General features: G+C 45.0%; 1 protein-coding gene across 5 annotated transcripts in view; it reads left to right on the top strand.

Moving 5' to 3' along the window:
* The first annotated feature begins 7258 nt into the window (after positions 1 to 7258).
* Positions 7259 to 25747, top strand: part of SYNJ2 (synaptojanin 2) — a 289087-nt gene continuing 270598 nt past the window's right edge. For all 5 annotated transcript variants that reach the window (XM_068231852.1, XM_068231851.1, XM_068231850.1 and 2 more), the window contains exon 1: positions 7259 to 8080. In XM_068231852.1, coding sequence (XP_068087953.1) covers positions 7957 to 8080 — 124 coding nt within the window. In that variant the 5' untranslated portion in view covers positions 7259 to 7956. The remainder of the gene's footprint in view (positions 8081 to 25747) is intronic.

Below are 25747 nucleotides of genomic sequence, written 5' to 3'. Positions count from 1 at the left end.
CGGTATATGTAGCCAGAGGTATATGTGCCCAGTATATGTAGCCAGAGATATATGTGCCCAGTATATGTAGCCAGGGGTATATGTCCCCAGTATATGTAGGCAGGTGTATATGTCCCCGGTATATGTCCCCAGTATATGTAGCCAGAGGTATATGTGCCCAGTATATGTAGCCAGGGGTATATGTGCCCAGTATATGTAGCCAGGGGTATATGTGCCCAGTATATGTAGCCAGGGGTATATGTGCCCAGTATATGTAGCCAGGGGTATATGTGCCCAGTATATGTAGCCAGGGGTATATGTGCCCAGTATATGTAGCCAGAGGTATATGTGCCCAGTATATGTAGCCAGAGGTATATGTGCCCAGTATATGTAGCCAGAGGTATATGTGCCCAGTATATGTAGCCAGAGGTATATGTGCCCAGTATATGTAGCCAGAGGTATATGTGCCCAGTATATGTAGCCAGAGGTATATGTGCCCAGTATATGTAGTCAGGGATATATGTGCCCAGTATATGTAGCCAGGGGTATATGTCCCCAGTATATGTAGGCAGGTGTATATGTCCACGGTATATGTCCCCAGTATATGTAGGCAGGGGTATATGTCCCCAGTATATGTAGGCAGGGATATATGTGCCCAGTATATGTAGGCAGGGGTATATGTGCCCAGTATATGTAGGCAGGGGTATATGTGCCCAGTATATGTAGGCAGGGGTATATGTGCCCAGTATATGTAGGCAGGGGTATATGTCCCCAGTATATGTAGCCAGGGTGTATATGTGCCCATTATATGTAGCCAGGGTGTATATGTGCCCATTATATGTAGGCAGGAGTATATGTCCCCAGTATATGTAGGCAGGTGTATATGTCCCCGGTATATGTCCCCAGTATATGTAGCCAGAGGTACAGTATATGTGCCCAGTATATGTAGCCAGGGATATATGTGCCCAGTATATGTAGCCAGGTGCCCCCCCCCTTCCCAGGAGGAGAGAGCGAGGGAACGAGAGCGGCACCTCAGGGTGCTCTCCCTCCCTCGCTCTCTCCTCCGGAACGAAGTGCGGTGGCTGGCAGAGGGGCGGAACTTACCTTCCGTGTCCCGTCTGGTCTCGTCGCCAGCGCGGGATGATTTGCCACTACTCTGGCCTGATCCAGACCAGAGCAGCGGCTACAGAACCAGAACTTCCGGCCGGCGCTTGGAGCGACACGGAAGGTAAGTCCCGCCCGCTGCCAAGCGCCGCCACACTTAGTATCGGAGGAGAGAGCGAGGGAGGCAGAGCACCCTAAGGTGAGAGAAGGGGGGGGGATGGCCCCCTTCTCCGCCGCTGCCCACAGCTCTCCCTCCACTGCACTGCTCCCCTCCGAGAGAGCCGCGACACATACCAGAAGCTGCCGCGACACATGTATGTGTCGCGGCACATGGGTTGGGAACCACTGGACTAGCAGGACAGGACTTTCCCTGCACTGTACATTCTGTATGTTCCTGTTTCTTCCAGGCAGACATCCACTGTGAACTGAATCTTTCATTGTGATGATCCGGATGATTCGTTCATGATCCGGACAATACTACAAGTCCCACCAGAGTCACCACAGTGCAGTGAATATTGATTAGCCATGTGGCAACAGATTGTAAGGAGTTTGTAAGAGAGTGTGCAGTATGTGCTAGGAGTAAACCTACTCGTCAGGCTCCTGTTGGTACTTTACAACCCTTATGAGTGCCAAGTGAACCATGGACCCATTTGTCCATGGATTTTGTGGGAGAACTCCCCAGGTCTGAGGGCAAGACGGTCATTTGGGTGGTAGCAGACAGATTCAGCAATGTGCAAACAATCTAACGCAGCTCTATAGGGGTATATCGTACAGCATGCTGCACTTTCATTTAACGTGCAGCGTTATACCCTAGCGCAACGTGTGCACTGTGAAACAGCACATTGATTTTACAGTGTTGTGAGTTAGGCTGCGTTACTGGCTGCTGTAACGTGGGACTTCAACGCCCCACTGTGAAACCAGTCTAAATCCAATAAACTTCATTTCACTTCTCAAATATCACTGTGTGTATGTCTCCTATATGATATATTTAACTGACATTTTTTTATTTTAAGAACAACGATTTATACAGGAAAATGATGACGATTAACAATGTTGTCCCACTGTATGTTACTCATGATTGGGGGAAAAAAAATGAACATAGGTGTGTGGTACATTAGCCAGATTTTTTGAATTGCTACAATCTGTCAGAAAAATGGATTTCTATTCTTGAATTGAACAAATATTGAAAAAATGGTATGGTGTATGGCCATCTTGAGGCCTTGTTCACATTATAGGCATTTTTTGTAAAATTTTAAGCCTGGGCAATTTTCAAAATTGCCCTGAAAGCGCTTGTGCAATGATTCTCTAAGAGAGAGTTCATATCAGAGCGGTTCGTTTGCAATCCGCTTTGAAAAGCGGTGCTTGGGCCATTTTTGAGGCAATTTGCCTCAATGGGCTCTATTCATAAAACCTTACCGCAAGTTTTCCGCTCAAAACAGCGGATTTTTCCGTCCATTTAGCAAAGTGGGCATTCATAAAAGCTGTTCCCGCATGAAAATCTACGATCCCCCAGCAGAGCGAGAAATTGCCTCCTTCTCCAGTGTTTTTCTAGATTTATCTAGAAAAAAGTAACAAAATGGCCATTCATAAAGTTTAGAGGAAGCGGTATGTGGACAGGAAATACCGCTTCCTCTGATTTTGCGGATTACATACAAGTGAATGGGACAGACCTCCCAGAGAGAGCAGTGCACTGAGGGACTCTGCCGGCTGAAGTGTTTCCGCATGTCTTCCGACAGCTTACCGCCAGCTTTCAGCGGGAGATCTCCGCTCTGCTATCGCAGCTGGGAAGATTTCTATGAATGACCACCCAGAAGTGTAAAATACCGCTGCGGTATTTTACCTCCAGGATTTTTTCCGACTCAGAAGTTTTATGAATAGAGCCCAATGGAAGGTAAAGGAAAAACGCAAAATGCTCACAAAATGGCTTTGGCAAGTGATTGCGTGAGCGTTTTTTTTTTTTTAAATGCATTGTATTTATTTTTTCCGGATCAAAAGATGGAAGCGCTCTGCAAAAACGCTTACAAAAACGCCCACAAAACCGAGCGAACGTGCAAAAAAAAAAATTGTCAAAAACCCGCAGAAATAAAAGCCCACCGCGGACGGACACATGAGCACAAGGCAATGAGAACAGGGCCTAAAGGCCCATTTCCACGGGCAGTTGAACTGTGTGCTCAGCAAGCAGTTACCAGGCAACAGTGAGCAGTTACTAAGCAGCATCAAGCAGCTGTGAGTTTGAGAAGCTTTTTACTGCCTATCAACTGCCTATCATGGAAATGAGGCCCAATTGCAGTGTGTTAGGGTCCTTTCACATGGGCAGCTGATAAGCAGTGAATTCACCGCCTTTCAGCTGCTCTCCTGCATCGGCTGGGCGCTTATTAGCGCCCGGTACTGGCGCTGTACAGGTGCCAGATCTGAGCATGGCCACACTCATACTCAACATGTCGTGGTTCTCTGCTGCCCAGTAACACCACAGTGTGTCAACACTTGACATGTGTGGTGTTACAACCGCTGCAATTTGGCTGCATTTAAATTGTACCCAAATTGCACTAGCGGGTGGCTGACAGAAGGCTGAACTGCTCGGCAAATGCACAGTTCTGCCAGTCGTCTGAAAGGGGCCTTACTGTGTGTTAAATTGCCTCTGTTACATTGCAATGCCCCACTGGGTAGCCAAGTGGCGTAACTGAGGATCTAGGGCCTTGGTGTGAGTTTTACATGGGGCCACAAGCACTCTATTCATATGGAGCCCCAAAACCTACCAAGGACAGTTTCAGTGTCAGAAAGGTATACCGTATATACACTCGCATGTAGGCCGAATTTTTCAGCACAAAAATACATGCTGAAAAGCCACCCCCTCGGCATATATGCGAATCTCCAACTTGCTATGCTGTTGTCTGTTGTGAGGGGTGTGCAGACTGACTTGCAGCGTGGATCAGAGAGTGCTGTGGTAAAGGCTTGCAAGCAGGGCCGGGCCGAGGCATAGGCTGGAGAGGCTCCAGCCTCAGGGCGCAGTGTAGGAGGGGGCGCATAATTCATTCAGCTGTCATTCCTAATTGTGTATGAAGCAGAAAGAATTAAGAAAAGGGGATACATAGCAGTGACTGCAAGCCAGATAACTAGATATTAAGGTGTTGGGGAGGTTGTGGGCCCTGTGGCTCTCTTAGTCTAATAGTAATCAGTGTGTGACAGCTGGGGTGGGAGGGATGGAGGGGCGCACTTTGGTGTCTCAGCCTTGGGTGCTGGAGGACCTTGTCCCTGCTCTGCTTGCAAGCTGTGCAGTAGATGGAGCCTGCTTATAGTGTGCCTGCAGTGTGGATGGCTGCAGGATGATGCCTGGGTTAGCGCACGGCAGGTGGGATCAAATGTAGGAGAGAGTACCTCAGTAGTGATCAGATGTCCCAGGGAAAACAGAGCTGGATGGATGGCTAGAATCACTGCAGGAGAGCTCCTCAGTACACATAATCTTGCGCTTCCTGCTGTGACAGGAAGCAAGAGATATATGTGCACGGAGGAGCTCTCCTGCTGTGATTCTAGCCATCCATCCAGCTCTGCTCTCCCCGGGACATCTGATCACTACTGCAATGCTCTCCCTGTGCATTGGATCCCCCCACTTGAAAGAAAAATACTTTCCCCGCATCACAACGCTGGGAAAGGTATGGCACAGACTGTTGATTAGTCTCAGAGGGTAAGGCGTTAGTGCATAGGCAGCCGCAAACAGGCAGAAGATAAAGGGGTCATAAAAACACGTGGTTTAATCTTTCAAAGATGTTGGAATGTCAGCAATAAAACCAGCTTTAAAGGAATACTTAAGTCAAAAAAAAAAAAATGACATTTACTCACCTGGGGCATCCCTCAGCACCCCGAAGCTGGATGGTGCCCTCGCAGCCCCGCTCCGATCGTCCTGTCCCCGCCGGCGGCTACTTCCGGTTCGGCGACAGCCGCCGACAGGCTGGGAACGCGGCTGATTTTCCGCGTTCCCAGCCGCTGCTATCACTCTCTATGCTGCTATTGCGTCTATATAGACGCTATAGCAGCATAGAGAGTGATAGCAGCGGCTGGGAACGCGGAAAATCAGCCGCGTTCCCAGCCTGTCGGCGGCTGTCGCCGAACCGGAAGTAGCCGCCGGCGGGGACAGGACGATCGGAGCGGGGCTGCGAGGGCACCATCCAGCTTCGGGGTGCTGAGGGATGCCCCAGGTGAGTAAATGTCATTTTTTTTTTTTGACTTAAGTATTCCTTTAATAGTATCAGCATTAGCTTTAAAAAACTCTCACAGCATGTTCTTCTATAAGCAGACAAAACTGGTAAAAGTTTCAGCAAACAAGCACAAAGTTTACAGTAGCTTTTTAAAGATGTTGCATTATAATCAATAAGACAATCTATAATCACAGGCAGGTGCAGACTGAGAGCTCTCTTGTACAGACATCAGTTAAATAAAGCAAATTCAACCCAAAGGAATAAGATAGCATAATATAGGGGTAGTTGTTCCATTTCATGTAACGGTAGTTGCACTTCATACGGGGGCTGTTGCTGGTGGGAGGGAAGCCCCTTTCAGCAGCAAAAATCCCCATATGAAATGCAATAACCACCCCCAGTGTCGGATTGGGAGGTGGGAAAGCTGGGGAAATCCACTTGCTGGCCAAGCAGCAGTAATCAGGTGCTGCAGCTCAGAGTGAAGACTTGCTGCAGGTTTCTATTGGGAGTGATAACACAGGGTTACTGCTGCTTGGCCAGCAGGTGGATTTCCTCAGTTTTTCCAGCTCCCAGTCCAACACTGACCACCCCTATATGAAATGGAACAATCACCCCGTTTGGAACCTTGCAATAATCCCCATATGAAATGCAACAACCACCCCTGTGTTGGAGCTGCAGCACTTCCTACCCTAGGCTTATAAGCGAGTCAATAATATTTTCCTGGTTTCTGAGGTAAATGTTGGGGTGGGGTGCGGCTTATATGCGAATATATACGGTAATAAGAGTAAGGAACAGCTAGTTAAGGATTACTACTATAAAATGCACATATAGAGATGTTCATTACCAGTATAGAGCAGTGGCTGGATAGTGTAATGGTTAAGGGCTCTGCCTCTGACACAGGAGACCTGGGTTCAAATCTTGGCTCTGCCTGTTCAGTAAGCCAGCACCTATTTCAGTAAGGAGTTTCTTGGGCAAGTCTCCTTAACACTGCTGCCTACTGAGTGCTCTCTAGAGGCTGCCTCGCAAGCGCTTTGAGTCCGACAGGAGAAAGGCGCTATACAAATACTGGAATTATTATTATTATTATTATTATACCACCAATGAAAAGCTAATAAGATGGATGAAGGAGGGCTCCTAATTGGTCTCTTTCTGGTCCAAGAGCTCCGGTGTGGTCGCAACCTATGCACCCCCTATTGCTATGCCACTGGGGTATCCTTACACAACTGGTTAAAATCCTTGATAGATACACACACACTCAGGGGCAAACCCTGGATTTTCAAGGGAGGGGGGGGATTCCTGAAAGGTCTCCTTCAGCCGAGCCTAATACAATATAATATAGTAGGACAGCATGCTGGGTAGTACACATAATGCAAATCAGGAGCAGTTTGGATACAGATAATTTCCATATGTGTCAATGGCAGCACAACGCTATTGTGCTGCCATGGACACATCTGGAAAGGAAAATTACCGGCAGGTAAGTATTCAATTTTCCGTTTTCCATATGTGTCAATGGCAGCACAATAGCGTTGTGCTGCCATGGACACATCTGGAAAGGAAAATTACCGGCAGGTAAGTATTCAATTTTCCGTTATTGAGGGCAGCCGACATTGCTAATGAAGGGGAAAGTGAAGCATTCACACAGCAGGGCACAGGGCTGTGCTTATTTCAGTTCCCTAGAGCTGCTCCATGCTCTGTACACACGCTGTTGCTCCATCCACAGTCAACTGTAGCAGGGAAAGAAAGGGTGTAGTGCTGTGAGCTGCAGGATACCTGGAGATATTCTAGTGTTTCAACTTGTGCCTGTCCCCAGACACTGCACCGGCCCTGGTCTGAGGTTGTTTGCCTATGACACTGGTTAAAACCCTTGATAGTAGATTTGTCCTGAGTCTTATTGATAATTTTGTGTTATGCTATCAAGTATCCAGTAGAGAGCGCACTGTTGCTTTTACCTGTACAATCTGCAAGGAGGAGTCGATTCGAAGCAGATAGGAAAGGAAAAAGTAAAACTCACTAGGCACACTGCAAGTCTTCTTCCTAAAAACTAAGGAATTGTCACAGGAATCCAATTATTTTCCAGAGAGAAGAGATAGAGACATTTGTCTGAACAGAGATCAGTATATAAACTCGAGTAATCTACTCGTGGGAAAGTCAGCGTGCCCGGCCGCTCTCGGTTGACAGGCAGCCCAGCAAATGAAGTAGCCCAACAATCGAATGCTATGGAAAGTACCTAACCTGAAAGCAACTAGGTGTTTGCGCGACGCACTCTCTACAGCGTGGCGGCTAACAGCATTCTTCCCAGCTCAGCACACAGCAGCTGAAGTGAACTGCGCCTTCCTGTACTTCAGAGACGAAGGAAGTAACATCCATATCATCTGACTTTATATGGCCTACAGCGGGGTTATGGTATTACAGCAATTCTTAACTGCTCTGCGCTAGTGGGAACGTCCGGATTCATTGTATTCCGATAGCTACACACACGCTGGTGGTGGTGAATACAATTCACAGTCCAAGTGCAAATAAGGAAGGAGGACCTGTTTTCCTACAGGATGTATGCGGTGTATGTGCACGCCTGGCACATGCTGTAGCGATGCCAGGCTTCCTGCTTGCCCGTGCCGCCTGGCATTGCCCATGGGATGTTTGCTGCTGATTGCTCTACTGTTCCCCCCGCTCTGCACTCGCCACTATGGCTCTGAGCAAAGGGCTGAAGCTTCATATCAAGCAGGACCCGGCTTGTTACAGCGTCCTGCTGGAGTCTCGCAGTAGGGAGGACTGCCTGTTATTCGAGTCCGGCACTGTGGCTACTCTCAGTAAGTACCCAGAGTGATCACAGGAAGTCCATTCAGGCTCACATACGGTTTTATTTTATACGTCCTTGCTGAGGGCGTATTGTAAAGAATCACACTGTATTTGATTATTACATCATGCAGCTCTGCATGGTAAATATGTCGTGAAATGTATACACGACTAATCTTTCACAAAGTACTTTTACTTTAATAGAGTATGATGTGTTCCTAAACTAATATTGATTGAAATGATAATTTGTTTATAAACTTTGTGCGGTGATTACATTGTTGCTCTGCTCAACTCCTGGGAGTGTTTATGGCCAACTGGTCTTGTGAACATTCCAGAAGTTTTCCTATTTTACTTGTCGACTGCAGTTGACCCGATTCAGTACCTTTTCCTTCTTTTTCTAAAGGGAGACGCACTGGATCAATAAAATACCTTACAGGCCCTTGCATGCCAAAAAGTACTCAAAGTAGGTTGTCCTAAATTTACTCAAAGATGTACACTAAGAGATGCATTGCATGACAAAAAATGTATACATATAGTTACAATTCTACATAGAACTTAATTTTTCTGCCTGTACTCTCAGTACAGTAGAATCTGGTTATAGAAAGCCCTGATATAGTAAATCTCTGGCTATAGTAAACTCAGTCCTCAGATCCTGACCAGACGCCTGTATAAATATAAAATGTATGACCACTTCTGACATAGCAAACTTTTTATACAATAAGCTACTAAGCCAGGAATGCTACAAAACAGGCCTATACACTGAAACATGCCTATACACTGAAACATCTGTGTGACTGTTTATATTTTTCTGATGGCATCAAAGAGATAGATTACAAGTTCACCATTACTCTGTATGGGAGCTACATAAATATAGCAGGGGTACAGTTCGATACTCAACTAGATTTTGAACCCTTAAGGTGGCCATACATCGGGCGCCTTGGCAGCCGATCGACCATCCAATTTGATTATTGTAATCGAATTGGATGAAAATCAGTGCCGCTAAGTGCATACCCAACCAACAAAGCGACTCATTTCAGGACAGAAATTGGTTGCATTGTCGATCGTGCATGCTGCAAGTTGTTGGGATGAAGTTGGTTGTTCAGGTGAACGGCGTCCGCACCTGGATCCGCTGCCTCGCCGCTGCGTAATGTACTGTCCCCCGTACCCAGTGTAAAGTATACATTACCTGTCCGAGGCCTCCGCTTGTCCCCAGCAGGCTTCCAGGATTCTTCTTCCACATACATGCACGCCCCACGTGGTTTCCTGGTAAGGGCGCCCGTGGGACGTCACACACACACCTTTACTAGGAAACCACGTGGGGCACGTGTGTATGCGGACAGGAATCCTGGAATCCAGCGGGGGACAAGTGGAGGCTGCAGAGAGGTAATGTATACACTTTGGCACCGGGAGGACATTAGATTAGGGGGCACAGCGGCGAGGTGGCGCACAGGGCCGATTCCGGATCGTTTTTATGCTGAAACTGATTGGGAATTGGCCTGTGGTGTTTGGGGGCAGCTGACATATCTCTCTCTTATCAGATTTCATAAGAGAGAGATTTGTCTCTTGGTCGAATCGCTAGATCTATGGGCACCTTTAGGCTAGGTTCACAGTGGTCAGTTGTATATCGCATGCTTTACAATGACAGTGAACTGCAATGGAGACTGGAGATAGACTTTGAGGCCGCATCCACACAAAGGCCTAGTGCACACCGGAGCGTTTCCGCTGCGGTTTGCGATCTGCTTGCGGGTGCGGATCCGCTAGGGTAATGTATTTCAATGGGCTGGTGCACACCAGAGCGGGAGGCGTTTTGCAGAAACGCATACTCCCGGGCTGCTGCAGATTTTGGATTGCGGATGCGTTTCTGCCTCAATGTTAAGTATAGGAAAACCGCAAACCGCTCTGAAAAACGGCACTTCAGAGCGGTTTGCCAGGCGTTTTTTGTTACAGTAGCTGTTCAGTAACAGCTTTAATATAACAATACATGAAATCTACTATACCAAAACCGCTACACAAAACAGCAAAACGCTAGCTGAAACGATGCAGAAAAGTAAGAAAAAGCGTTTCAAAATCTGCTAGCATTTTGCGGATCTGCTAGCGGTTTTTGGTGTGCACCAGGCCTATAAGTGCTTTTGTGAGTGCTTGCGTTTGATTAGAGCTTGTTGAAAATCGCTCCCATTCACTTTCATTAAAATCGTGGTAAAAATAGCCCCGATTGTCGCGATTGCATAATATGCACAAAAGCATACATGATTGTGGCGATTTTTAATGAAAGCGATGGGAGCGATTTTTTTTTTTTTTTTAATTTATTTATTTTTTTACAAGAGCTAATCAAACGCAAGCGCTAGCAAAAGCGCTTATAGTGTGGATTCGGCCTAATACAAAGTCTGGAAGCAGCAAGTTAGAATAAAACAATCAGTTACAACGCAGTTCTGTGAACCAGCCCATAGATTTGTATGGGCAGTGAGTTGACATGCAGAATTATTCTGCAACGCAACTGACCACTGTGAACAGGGCCTCAAACCCATAGTAAGAATATGGGACTCCAGGAAAGTTATTTTTAGGGTTAGTTGGATAGTGTACTGGTTAAGGGACCCGATACTGAGAAAAGTGCAATATACATTTTATTTGTCTATCTTGTATTGGTAGCTGTGGAGATGATTGTTTAGCTCATCAGTTTACTTTCCCTTCAGGCTTACATTAAGGCCTCTTTCACAGTGCGACGTTAAAGTCGCACGTTAGAAAATTTTATAACGCAGACTAACGCACAGCAATACTAAGTCTGTGCAACATTCACAGTGCACACGGTGCATTGTGTGTAACGTGTAGCAATATTTAGAAAGTGCTGCATGCTGTGCGTTTAGCAATAAATCTGCTGCGTTGTGTGTTGCACATGCTCAGTAATGTGTTTTTTTTTTTTGTTTTTTTTAATGTAACGCATGCGCCGTTTTTGTTCCATCACTGTGCAACGAAAACAGCGCACCAAACGCAGGGCTAAATAATGTACTATAACATCCAAGCTATAGTCTTTCAATGCATTGCATTAGGGGCACGTTATGCGACCTTAACGTCGCATCAAACGCAATGTCCCACTGTGAAAGAGGCCTAAAGGTAACCTTACTGTCACAAAGAAAAAGCATTTCACTTACCTGTGGTTTCTACCTGCCTCCCGCAGGCGTCCTGTCAGCGAACGTGTCCTGCACAGGTGCAGTAAGAGGTTTGATATTACTTATCTTACCTACTTTTTAACCTTCTAGGTGCTGAAAACATTTTCTAGATAAGTTAAGAAAACATTGTAAAAGGTCTCAGAGCAAATGCTTATAAACAGGGCCAGTTTCTCTGCCCAAGGCCCAGCTACGAGATATGTTATGTGTCAGATTTCCAGTTAGGATTAGTAAAATATGCAGAACAGGGAACAAATATATTTGATGTTCTCAGTAAATATCTGTAGTTACTTGACTCGGGTTTCCCTAGTCAGTACTTCAGTCAGCTCATGTTTCTTCATTCCTCCTTACCTGCTTGTGTAGGGTGTTTTGTGGTTAAGGCTAGTTACACACCAAGACGTTGCGTTAGGTGCTACGTTAAGGTCACATAACGTGCACCTAACGCAAGGCCTGGTGCACTTCCATGTGGACGTCAGAGTGAGCCGCGTTGTGCAGCTCACTCTGGCGTCCGTGATGCCGTAATGCGTACTCTTGGACGCATGCGGCATCACTTGGTCCTGCCGGCCAATCGCCGCACAGAGCGGCCGCACCAGCAAGTAAACACTGTACGTCACAACGTGCAGTGAATATTAATTAGCCATGTGCCTGGCCGCTCTCCGCTCCTCCCCAACCTGACTGAGCATGTGCAAACAGTCTAACGCGGCTTAAGCCGCTGTAACGCCGTAGCATGCTGCACCTTCGGGAGAACGTGCAGCGTTACATGTAACGCAACGTGGGCAGTGTGAACAGCCCACTTGTGTTACATTGCTGTGCGTTGGGGGAGCGTTACAGGCTGCACTAACGTGCGCCTGTAACGTCTTAGTGTGTAAGCAGCCTTAAAGTATTGAGTCACAGAATCCCTTTATCAGTTAATCATGTCTTTGGACATAATTTAAAGTTTTAAAGGGTGCATTTTCTGCATGTGAATGCTCTTCCCAAACACACTTTCTACAGTGCATTTCTGGATAAGGTGCACGTTAGGGTGGTCATTAATAGTACAATCTTACCAAATCTATACTTTAGATACTTTGGTAGTCCCTCCTATTACATAGAAGTGGTAAGATTGTACAATCAAGATTGTATCATTAGTGGGGGCGCTAGTCCTACTTTAGGGGATCTAGCAGGAAACTTCATGGGTAAATTCTGCTAACGAGATTGGGTTTAATGCTGTAAGAGAGTACTGTGATTGGATAATTGTTCTCTATGAGGTTTACTGCTGGGTCCCCTAAAGTAGACTAGCGCCTCAGGGCTGGTTCACACTGTAAGAGCTTTTTCTAAGTGCTTGTGATTTTAAAAGCTATTGCTAATTTAATGCTATGTGTGTGTTCTCACCTGAGCATTATAAAAAATCACCCATAGCATTGCACTGGCAAGAGGTTTTCGATATGCTATTGCTTAAAAAACTCTTGCAGTGTGAACCAGCCCTTGGCATACACCTTTAATGAGCATGTTACCATAGCATACTATGAAAAATAACATGTCGAATGCAGTGTGATGCCTGTGTTGCAACATGCATAGTGTGGACTTAGCCTTAACCCTTTCAAATAGGTCACATCATGAAACGCGGATGGCCGTGCGTTTAAACAAAGTGCTGCATGCTGTACGTTATACTGGGCTAAGCCACGTTGTGGGCCAAGACTGTTTGCACATGCTCAGTAATGTTGGAGAAGGAGGTCTCCCCTCCTCCTCCGTGGCCAGCCACATGGCTAATTAATATTCACTGCACTGTGGAGACTGGTGGTGGGACTGTACTGTTGTCCGGATCATGAACGAATCGTTCACTTGATCCGGATCTTTTTTGTGAGTCGAATCATCCGGATCATCACAATGAAAGATTCGGTTCACAGTGGATGTCTGTCTGGAAGAAACCGGAACTAAGGCCTAGTGCACACCGAGCGGTTTTTGGAGCGATCCGCCGGCCGCATCCGCATGGAAAAACGCTTGGCTAATGTATTGCAATGGGATGGTGCACACCGGCGGTTTGAGGTTTTTGCCAAGCCGCAAACGTGCCTCCTGCTGCGCGTTTGCGCATTTCTGAAGCGTTTCGTCCTCAATGTAAAGTATAGGAAAAACGCAAACCGCTCTGAAAAACGCTACTTCAAAGCGGTTTGCCAGGCATTTTTGTTACAGAAGCTGTTCAGTAACAGCTTTTACTGTAACAATATGTGTAATCTGCTACACAAAAACGCACCCAAAACCGCTAGGTATGTTTAAGAAACCTCTCTAAACATACCTAGAATCGCTCTGAAATCAGCTCCCAAAACCGCTAGCGTATTGCGGATCTGCTAGCGGTTTTGGTGTGCACTGGGCCATACAGAATGTACAGTGCAGGGAAAGTCCTGTCCTGCTAGTCATTTCACCCAGTCTGCTTCCCTAGTAAAATGATTCAAATGATTTGGTTCAAATATCCGGATCTTTTCAATGATCCGATTCAAATGATCCGAATCCTTAAAAAGATCCAGACTTCCTATCACTAACCTGGAGCGGCTGCTTTGAGAGCTGCATAACGCAGCTCAGTCTGACGTCCAACTTCAACACCACCATGCGTTGCGTTAGGGGCACGTTATGCGACCATAACGTCCCCTAAAACGTAACGTCTTGGTGGGAAAGTAGCCTTAAAGAGGAACTGCAGTGAAAATAATGTAATGAAAAAGTGCTTAATTTTTAATAATAATCAATAATTATTTATACATGATTTAATCAGAATTTAGCCATTGTACAATCTTTCCTCTCCCTAATTTACATTCTGAAATTAATCACAAGGAGACATTTTTACTGCTGGCAGGTGATGTCTATGGAAGGAGATGCTGCTTTTTTGGCAGTTAGAAACAGCTGTTACTTTCCACACTGCAACAAAGCTCCCACAGTGTGATGTCAGTACCTAGGTGCTGACATCACACTGTGAGGAGGGGTTTCGCCACAATGTCAGCCATACAGAGCTCCCTAAAGATCTGTTTGAGTAAGGGTAAAGATTTCTCATGGGAAAGGGGGTATCGACTACTGATTGGCATGAAGTTCAATCCTTGGTTACATTTACTCTTTAGCCAATAACCTGAACAAGCATGCAATTTAGGTGCACGGACCTAAAGGCTAGTACACACTAGCAATTTTGATTGACCAATGATTGCTCAATTTTACCACCTCCATGTAGTATGACCATTTACCTATATAATCTGCATAGAATTGAAAATCTGTTTGGCCCTCATACTACATGGTAAAATTGAGCAATCATTGGTCAATCAAAATTGCTAGTGTGTACTAGCCTTAAGTCTGACCAGATTAGCTGTATGCTTGTCTCAGGTGTGTGACACTAGAGCTAGCTCAAGGTTGCTATGAACACATACGTACAAGCCTGGCTTAGCTGCTGGCCTGCAAATTTCTAAAGATGCCCATACATGGTACAATTTTTTTCAATTAGATAATTTCGTTCGATTATTCCGTTAGATCGAATATAAAGATTTTTCCAACATGTCCGATCAGATTTCTATAGAAAAAAAGGGATAATCTTAAGTTTTTCTTGATCGGAAAAAAGGATTATTTTTTCTACTTTCATTCAATTAGATAATTTTGGTCGATTAAATGGGAAAATCAAACGTTTTTATTGTACTATGTATGGGTACCATAAGGTTGCATACACATCTAATTTTTATTGGCCAATCAGTGGCCAATTTTACCACCTCCATGTAACATGAGCTCTAACTGATTTTGAGTACTATGTACAGATTGTATAGGTAGGCTCTCATACTTAGGCCACATACAGACATCAGACCATAGTCTTTGGAAACTGAAAGATCACAGACCAATCTTACCACCCTTCCTGTAGTATAAGAGCCATACTCTACACAGTCTTTTCTATGGAGCTGAACTCCACATCAGAAAAAAATCTTTGCAAGATGCTGCACACACAGATGCTGTACAGACACAAAAGATCAGTATCTGCAAAAGATCTGTTCCTGCCAAAAATCCATTCCTGCAAATTGCAATGATAGTCTATGAGATCTGCAGATCATCATACACACATGATTTAACTGACATTCATCTGCAGATCAGATCCACCAGGATGGATTTTCAGATCTGCAGATCTGCAGATGAATGTCAGTTAAATCATGTGTGTATGATGATCTGCAGATCTCATAGACTATCATTGCAATTTGCAGGAATGGATTTTTGGCAGGAACAGATCTTTTGCAGATACTGATCTTTTGTGTCTGTACAGCATCTGTGTGTGCAGCATCTTGCAAAGATTTTTTTCTGATGTGGAGTTCAGCTCCATAGAAAAGACTGTGTAGAGTATGGCTCTTATACTACAGGAAGGGTGGTAAGATTGGTCTGTGATCTTTCAGTTTCCAAAGACTATGGTCTGATGTCTGTATGTGGCCTAAGTAAAGGGGTAAAATTGGCCAATCAAAATTAAGGGTGTGTACCAAGCTTAGATGTTTCCTGACATACAGATGATATAGCCAGTGTGCTTATGTGTTACTGCAGAGGGATGTACTGAATTCTGCATCGTGACCTGCCTCGAGACATGTTTATCTGTTACATTGCAACATTAGTCACAGGTGTGTCTGTGATTCCTGTTGTAGTTGAATATTTTATCATCTCAACCCTGTAGCTTAAATCTCAAATAACCTCCAGCTTGTGTTGGGATGGATGGTAGAATTTAAAAAGAAGATACTGGATTTGCAGGTAGGTAATTCCAGTATCTGTCTTCCCTAATTAAATACGTTTCAGGAAGACTCCATTAAACAGATTTTTTACTATTAATAACATTGTTCTGAGCCATGGAATTTCCTTTTAGCATGTGGGCCATGTATGCAAATGCTTAATGTTTTAGTTCAAGTCAGAGGTCTGAGCTGCATTGCATGTTTTTTTTTTTTTTTTTTTTTGCCCCCATTGTTTGTCAAATAAATCTGCTTCAGTCATTTTGACACCTGCTAATTCATGTGATTGCCACATCCCTAGCGTATTTATCTTTTGATACAGCCCTTTAAATAATCTTTCACATACATTTGGAGTTCCACAATGATGATACTGGATTGAGTTGCCTGCTATCGTATGACTGCAGTTCCCGTATTGTTTGTACTTTGAAATGTAAAAATGCATTTGAATCTATGCTGTGAGGAACAAGCACAATTTTGTATTGTTAAGGTGGCCATACATCAGGCGACCATCCGATTCAATTGTTATAATCGTATGCCGCCAAGTGCATGCCCGACCGACAATGCAAACCATTTCAGTCCCAAAATTGGTCGCATAGTCGATTGTGCATGCTGCAAGATGCTGGGCCGACTTGCTCGATCGGGTGTGCGACGGTAACAGCGTGACATTTTGGGACGATAGATGAACATGACGAAACCCCGGGTGCTGTCCCCCCGGTGCCCTGTGCATGTTATACCTTACCTGTCCGCGGCCTCTGCTTGTCCCCCGCTGTTCCGGGCGCATTTCTCTCTACATACATGCGCACCTCACGTGGTTTCCTAGTAAGGGTGTGCTTATGTCGTCAGACATGCGGCCACGTTACTAGGCAACCACGTGGCGTGCGTGTATGAAGAAATGGAGTGCACCCGGAGCAGCGGGGGACAAGTGGAGGTCGCGGAAAGGTATAACCTGCATGGGGCACCGGAGGGACACTTAACATTAGGGGGAATGCGTGGAGGCGACGAGGTGGTGGGGTTGGCGTCACAATGCCGATTCCAGATCCATTTCAGCATGAAATTCATTGGGAATCGGCCTGTGGTGTATGAGTAGCTGAGAGCTCTCTCTCTCTTATCAGATTGGATTAGAGAGAGATTTGTCTCTTGGTCGAATCTGCCCATCATCGCTAGATGTATGGCTACCTTTAGGCTGCATTTCCACTTGTGCGGTGCGAATCGCCGCGGGAAAAATTCGCATGCGGATGCGAAATTCGCATGCGGGTCCATGCGAATTTTCATGCGAATTCGCACACGAATTCGCATGGATGATGATGCATGCGAATTTAACCATGGCAGTGCTGGTGTGCTTTTCCATTGTTTCTATGCGAATTCGCATGAAAATTCGCATACCAAAACCTCATGCGAATTTCCTATTAAATACATTGTATGCGATTCGCATAGCGGTATGCGGCATGCGAATTCTGATGGCTCTGCCATGCGAATTTTTTCTGCACAGAAAAACGCAAAGGAATCCTGACAAGTGGAAACAGTCCCATTCACTTGTATTGCTATGCGAATTTGCATGCGAAAAACGCATGCGAATTCGTGATAGTGGAAATGAGCCCTTAGTGGACACCGTAAAGAGGAACTGTCGCAAAAAACTTAAATTTAAAACACATACAAATAAGAAGTACATTTCTCCCAGAGTAAAATGAGCCATAAATTACTTTTCTCCTATGTTTCTGTCAATTACAGTAGGTAGTAAAAATCTGACATTACCGACAGATTTTGGACTAGCCCATCTTCTCATAGGGAGAGTTCTCAGGGTTTTCTTTATTTTTTAAAAGCACTTAGTGAATGGCAGTTGCTCTGTCCAACTGCCAAAAAAGTGTACAGTGAGTAGGGAGGCAGGCCAGCATCAGTGTGTAAATCTTTTTCAGGGAATGTCTTTATAAAGAATAAAGGCCATGCTGAGAATCACCTGTGGAGAGATGGACTAGCCCAAAATCTGTCGGTAATGTCATATTTCTACTACCTACTGTTAGTGACAGCAACATAGGAGAAAAGTAATTCATGGCTCATTTTACTCTGGGAGAAATGTATTTCTTATTTGTATGTGTTTTTAAATTTTAAGATTTTCACGACAGTTCCTCTTTAAAGAGCTGCCAAGCCATTGTTACAAAGGCCCTAGTTTTATCCAAAGATAATAGAGCTCTTTCCCCTACGACATCATGGTCTGTAAGTTAAGATGCCAGTGTTTTCCATATATTAGTGGAGTTTCCATATATTAATGGAGTTAGTCTTGTCTGACTCTGCACGTACGATTATCAAAATGACTTTTTGACCAATATTTTTACAGTACTTTGTAATCATAATTATTAATAGACACCTTAAGTGAGAAGCTGCCTTATTTATTTTGTTGTAAACCATGCTAATTGCCTGACTGTTATGCTGATTCACTGCCAATAATACTTGAAAGGGAACCTGAGGTGAGAGGAATATGGAGGCAGACATGTTTATTTCCTTTTAAAAAATGCAGATTGCCTGGTTGTCCTGCTGATCCTCTGCATCCTCTGATTTATACTAAGTAAAAAACAATGCTATTAGATCCAGGGAGCTTGGCAGATCAATCCCTGCTGCTCTATGCCACTCCTGTGGCCTGAAATAACTAGGTTTTGTTTCTGTGACCCCTGGGGTCATGCCGCTGGAAGAGCTGCTCAGTGTTGGGAGGCAGTGATGGTGTGGTGGTAAGGGAACAGTAGGGGACATGCCTCTGTGTCCCATCTGCTCCCCCCGCACCGCATCGGGTACCCTTTAAGCCATAGACCCTGAACAAGCATGAAGATCAGATGCATGCTTGTTTTAGGTGTGTGATTTAGACCCTACTGACCAGAAAGATCCGCAGGTCTGCCAGGAAACTGGTATTGTTTAAAAGGAAATAACTATGGCAGCTTCCATATGTCTAAAGGCTCATACACACATCAGACCATAGTCTTTGGAAAATGAACGATCACAGACCAATCTTACCACCCTTCATGTAGTATGAGAGCCATACTCTACACAGTCTTTTGTATGGAGCTGAACTCTCCATCAGAAAAAAATCTTTGCAAGATGCTGCACACACAGATGCTGTACAGACACAAAAGATCAGTATCTGCAAAAGATCTGTTCCTGCCAAAAATCCATTCCTGCAAATTGCAATGATAGGCCCAGTGCACACCGAGCGGTTTTTGGAGCGATCCGCCGGCCGCATCCGCCTGGAAAAACGCTTGGCTAATGTATTGCAATGGGATGGTGCACACCCGGCGGTTTAAGTTTTCTGCCAAGCTGCAAACGCGCCTCCTGCTGCGCGTTTGCGGATTTCGGAAGCGTTTTGTCCTCAATGTAAAGTATAGGAAAAACGCAAACCGCTCTGAAAAACGCTACTTCAGAGCGGTTTGCCAGGCATTTTTGTTACAGAAGCTGTTCAGTAACAGCTTTTACTGTAACAATATGTGTAATCTACTACACAAAAACGCACCCAAAACCGCTAGGTATGTTTAGAAAACCTCTCTAAACATACCTAGAATCGCTCTGAAATCAGCTCCCAAAACCGCTAGCGTATTGCGGATCTGCTAGCGGTTTTGGTGTGCACTGGGCCATAGTCTATGAGATCTGCAGATCATCATACACACATGATTTAACTGACATTCATCTGCAGATCAGATCCACCAGGATGGATTTTCAGATCTGCGGATGATTGTTTGATCTGCAGATGAATGTCAGTTAAATCATGTGTGTATGATGATCTGCAGATCTCATAGACTATCATTGCAATTAGCAGGAATGGATCTTTGGCAGGAACAGATCTTTTGCAGATACTGATCTTTTGTGTCTGTACAGCATCTGTGTGTGCAGCATCTTGCATAGATTTTTTTTCTGATGTGGAGTTCAGCTCCATAGAATAGACTGTGTAGAGTATGGCTCTCATACTACATGGAAGGGGGTAAGATTGGTCTGTGATCTTTCATTTTCCAAAGACTATAGTCTGATGTGTGTATGAGCCTTAACACCTCTGGTTCCTTTTAAGCCATAGACCATGAACAAGCAATGGCGGTGAGGTGGTTGACTGGACTTAAGGTGCCCATACATCTAGCAGAGATTGACCAAGAGACAGATCTCTTTGTGATCAAATGTGATCAGAGAGAGATCTGTTGGCTGCCCATACACCACAGGCCAATTCCCGATCTATTTCAGTATGAAATCTTTCAGAAATCTGCCTTGTCACACCGTATTCTCCACCTCGTTGCCGTCCCCCCAGATGTTAATGTGCCCATGCATTAGGCTGGTTTTACAGTGGGACGTTACAGGCGCACGTTAGAGCAGCCTGTAACGCAGCACACCGCACAGCAATGAAAAATCAATGGGCTGTTCACAGTGCCCACGTTGCGTTACATTGTAATGCTGCACGTTCTGGGAAAGTGCAGCATGCTGTGCGTTATACTGGGCTTTAGCTGCGTTAGACTGCTTGCACATGCTCAGTGACTAGCCACATGGCTAATTAATATTCACTGCACTGTGGTGACGTAACCTGGACTCATAGTGTTGTCCGGATTATGAATGAATCGTTCATTTGATCCGGATCTTTTTTGTGAGTCGAATCATCACAATGAACGATTCAGTTTACAGTGGATGTCTGGAAGAAACAGGAACATACAGAATGTACAGTGCAGGGAAAGTCCTGTCCTGCTAGTCATTTCACTCCCAGTCTGCTTCCCTAGTAAAATGATTCAAAGATTCGGATCAAGGATCCGGATATTTTCAATCTGACGTCCAACTTCAACACCACCATGCATTGCGTTAGGGGCACGTTATGCGATCTTAACGTCCCCTAAAACGCAACGTCTTGGTGTGAAAGAGGCCTTAAAATACCTCACCTGTTCGCTGCCACAGTGTCCAGCTGTGCTTCCGCATTCTTGTCGTACGTGACTACCGCATATAGCCCATGGTGCATGTGTGATGTCACACGTGCCAGGTACTATATGTAGAAGTCATGTGGGACAAGAATACAGAAACACAGCTGGACACTTTGCGGCAGCATACAGGTGAGACTTTTTAATGCATAGGGGCACATTTACATTCGGACTGCAGCCGAGGGTTCCATCACGTTCGATGGTCATGATATTGCACGTTGTTACTGTTGTGCACCCAATCGACCACGTCAGCCCGAGATTTTCCAGCTGGCTCGATCAATACATTAACTGACTTTGGACCGAAATCGGTTGAATCCTGGATAAGGCATGCTTGTGGCATTCAATTTTAATCGGATGGTGCAAAATCAGCAGTTGTATACCCACCCTTAGCTCTGATTTTATTTTTTATTTTTTTATTCAGACACTACTGCAGTTAAGAACTGAGCAAGACTGCCTGGCAACTGGTATTATTTAAAAGGAAATAAATATTGCAGCCTTCATATCTCTCTCACTTCAGGGGTACCTAAAGATTTGGGCCTATACAAACTACAGTAGATACAGAAAATCAGGGCAATATCTTAAAATTAGGGACTTTGTCTGTGATCTTTTAAATGTGTCATTCAATCTTCTCACATTCCAGGATATAATAATTATTGAATCAGTGGTTATAGGACACATAGTTATTTAGCTAAAGAAGAGGTGGCCCTTATTTAAATGGCCATGATGCATAGATAAAGAAAGGAATGTTTTGGGTTATTTATTTTTTTGGGTTGTAAACCATGCGGTGCGCGCCACGGGACTTCACTTTGTGAAACATAGTATGGGAAAGTACTGTATATACTCGAGTATTTGAGGCCAAAAAAGTGGCCGAGAAGTGGGGTCTCGGTTTATACTCAAGTCACAATATGGGGAGAGGCAACATGCTGTCATCTCTATGATCCAGTGACGCACATGACTCAAGGCGCCACAAGGGGGCGTCATAGCATCACAGCAATGAGACTTCTATAGACTGCGGCTATGGAGGAGTCCCGGTGATGGATCGGTAAGCGAAGCAAGCCTGCACAGCGCTACACATTTTTTTTTGCACATAGAGGTCACATAAAAAGGCACAAATAAACTTTCTGGTGGCACCCAGGGGGAGAGCCAACAAATGCGCCTGCAGGATTATGCATATGGCGGGAGGGTGGGGTGCACAAGGCCATTAGCGCACTGCTCTGCATATGACTGCACATGCTGGGGAGGGGGCCCACGGCCATCATTGCACTACTCCGCAAATGCTTGCATGCTTCCACCAGTCCCCTGCACAGCAGCTCTCACACTGGATGAGGGAGGCACAGTACTGTACACTGTGGTTGCTCAGCAGTGATTTGTTGGTACAGTAGTTACTGTACAGTTGCAATTCTCCAACCAGCCTGCACTTGCTAGCATGCCAGAGAAAAGTGAGATCTGTTTTCTTCCCTGGAGTTCAGTATTAATGTTGAACTGAAGTTTGCTGAAAAAAATGAAACACAAGGGTGCATTAGCTGCATTCTTCATGCCTTTTTGCCTGCTCCTGCATTTCCTGCCCTTGGCTTATATTCGAGTCAATCGTTCAATATTAGGAGATGGAGTATTCTCTCAGCGGACTTCTGATGTAGGGGACTCCTGGAAATCCCATTACTGGTATGAGTATATTTTGACTGTTTGGAAGTGGATATTCATGGTTTCAGTCAGAAGTTTACATAACTTGTGGTTGATATATATATTTTTTCTTTTACAATATAAGGGGTCGATTCTTTAAAACTAATTATACAGGACAGAAGAAGACAGGACAGAAGCTCTTGGCTGCATCTAGCGGCCTCCTCCTCCTCTCATTCTTTGCAGGCGCCATCCTGAGCCTTGGCAGTGGGCAAAGTGTATTCTGCCACCAGTCCTTGATCTCATCTGTGTTTTGCCTTTTTCTTTCTTTTCATCCAAGTATGTGCTGCAATGGTGCCGGAGGAAGGGGGTGGAGGGGATTCAGGAGCACAGTGTAACCTTGTCATAGATGTTCTGAGCGCTTTTATTGCAGGCTCTCCTAATTGGGGAGATTTCACCTGACTTCCTGTTCTGTGGTATTCCATTACTGAGACAGAATATAAGCAGAAGTCCAGACACAAGTGATGCCCCAAAGCAGCCACCCACCCAGGACTGCAGCCTGGTCCGCCGGTGCTCAATCCTCCTGTGGGTCACCACTTCCACAATCAGTAAACCAGGAAGGAATGAAGGAGACACTCAAATGGCGATAATCAAACTTGCGTTTAATCTAACAGGTAGCTAAACTAGATATGTACCGGGGTCTCCCCCTTCCGCAGGTGTATACGCAACCACCAGAACACAGCAAACTTATATCATAGTGCACCACACCTGTAAACAGTGGGCTCCGCTCTCATGGTCAGCTGACTTATGCCGGGCATACACGGCTCGAGAATGCGCCGGTATCGAGCCAGCGGCTTGATGCCGACGCGTCACCGCTCGTCCGTGCGTATCGATTTCCCGCTTGTCCCCGCGGGCGCTGCTAATCAGCGTTTCGTTTGCTCCCATTGTTCTCCACTCCGGTATCGAGCGCGGAATCGATCCAACGGGGTATCGGACTGGTGGGCAATTATCAATCGCGCCATCACCAGCTCGATTGATCATTTCAAACGAACCATGTATGCCCAGCATAAGAAGGCCAAAGTCCATCAAAGTTAACCCCTTAGGGTAAGTCCAATTACTTGCTGGGCACTACACACTAGGTGTCTACCCACATAACACACATAGCAAACAATAGCATTCGCAAACATTCTGCAATCAAAAAGATATACATAAGTACAGTCTGCCTATCACTACATTGCATAGACTCACTGCCCCAAGGATACTTATGCAGCCTCACTCCACCACCCACCAACCGATGACATGGCATCAGAACCTAGAAGGGAGGGAAGCATAAAAATACATTAATTACAGGAAGCATTTTAATCTGAACATATCGTTCAGACCCTGAGGGGTAATGGAATCCAATTTTCTCATCCATTTTGCTTCTCTCTGTAATAAGAGTCTATCCCTATCTCCTTCTCTACTGAGTGGTGGTATATGGTCCAAAACCATTTGAGTGCCTCCTTCATTTTTTCCTGGTATAAACAGAAGTCACCAGACACCAGGAATAGAGGCTCTAAACTTTGTCTACTTTATGAAAAACTAAATTGGAACAAAACACTTGGCTGGAGTTCCACTGTTAAACTCCTTTAAGACCCTGAGTGAAATGTAGGTAATGATCTCTATTGGCTGGAGTTCCACTGTTAAACCCCCTAAGGCCCTGAGTAAAATGTAGGTAATGATCTCTATTTAGCATCTCAAATGTTATAACTGGATTCCACATAAACTGTTTGCCTCTTTGTAGACTCTTGGGTGAAGGCCAAGGATGAAGAGGGTCCTTATCCAGCCCAATATTTTTATATAAAATATATAATGAGCTGATGAAAATGTTTTCACTAGAAAGTTCTTCTAGCCCAAGTCACCATCTTTGGGGTGCAGTACTGCTTGCTGGAGCTGGAAAGTAAGTAGAATGAATACTCTGGTTTTATTGGGATGTGCAAATATCATTAAAGCAGTTTGTATAAATGGGTGCCACCGTTTTTCTTTAGGGAATAGCACTTGATGACACAATACTTATGAAGGGACAATTGTAAAGAAAAACGGAACTTCAACATGCATTAGATAATGATTGCCTGTTCCTGTTAAGTCTTTCTGTTTCCAGATTGATATAGAATTCATGCTGGCCACAGCTTATTTGAATAGTTATCTGAAGTACTCAGAGAGAGAGCGAGAGAGAGAGGCTAATAAAAATACATCAGACAGTGAGGAAGCACCATACAGTATATTAAGACCGATATTGCCAGGCATTCAATCCATAAAACACACTTTTTTTTTGAAGACTTTAGTAGTTGGACACCATAATCTCAGCACAGTAGAAGAATACTGCACTTAAAGGGGCCTGATCATGGGTTTTATAAAATATTTATTATCTAAAATGAACTTCCCCTAAGGTAGGTTTGAAAATAGGGTTGGCTGGAGTGGTAACAAGCATTAGTTACATTTGGAAAGCTGCTCCCTAGCCCCCTGTCTGTATATGCTCCGCCATCTTCTCAAGCCAGACCCTCAGGTGCTACAGTTTGAAGTGCCTGCAGTGGTGTTGTGTGTTCCTGCATGCCACAATGCATTGCGGTAGGTGCAGTCCTTCAATGTGAGTACTACTTCTTCTGCAATCCCACTGGAATGGATGAAGTGAATAATCAAGAGTATTAAAATCATTCAATATTGATTAAGGTTTTTACAGATCTTTTAGTCAATGTTTATTTTGAATCTGTCTAATATGTTATATACAGTAATACAGTGGCCCATATGCAATTAACTTTTCTCCCGAGGTCTCTCCTAGGTGATATTTTCAAACTTCCTCCAGCGCCCTCTAGGCTGATCATGCCCTTGCCGGCCTCCTCTGCCGCCTACGTCCGCAACTGGCCCGGAAAGTCCTCCAGTCGGCACAGGTACATTGCGGCCGCACATGCTCCCCCACCGCGTTCCCGGGCCGCACATGCCTAGTGTGCTCCAGACCAGAGGACTCTCCAGGACCAATTACGTACGATCCAGGCAGCGTATGAGGATAGCGAAGGAGCGATCAGTCTGGAGGGGGCTGGAGGAAGCCCCAGGTATGTCAATTTTTTTTTTCCTGCCCCATCTCATGTTTACTTTAAACCACCAAAAATCAAGAAAGATTTTCACCTACTTTTTGGTACATTTCAATGGCAAAGTGCTGAAAAGTTAGCCTAAGGCCCCTTTTACACTTGCCTTGCAAGTGTGCATTGTTACCCTGTTTTACCACAGGGTAACGCAATGAC

Source organism: Hyperolius riggenbachi, chromosome 4 (assembly GCF_040937935.1).
Source record: "Hyperolius riggenbachi isolate aHypRig1 chromosome 4, aHypRig1.pri, whole genome shotgun sequence".
Taxonomy (NCBI): domain Eukaryota; kingdom Metazoa; phylum Chordata; class Amphibia; order Anura; family Hyperoliidae; genus Hyperolius; species Hyperolius riggenbachi.
Note: the sequence above shows the minus strand (reverse complement) of the source record. Positions and strands in the feature narration are given on the sequence as shown.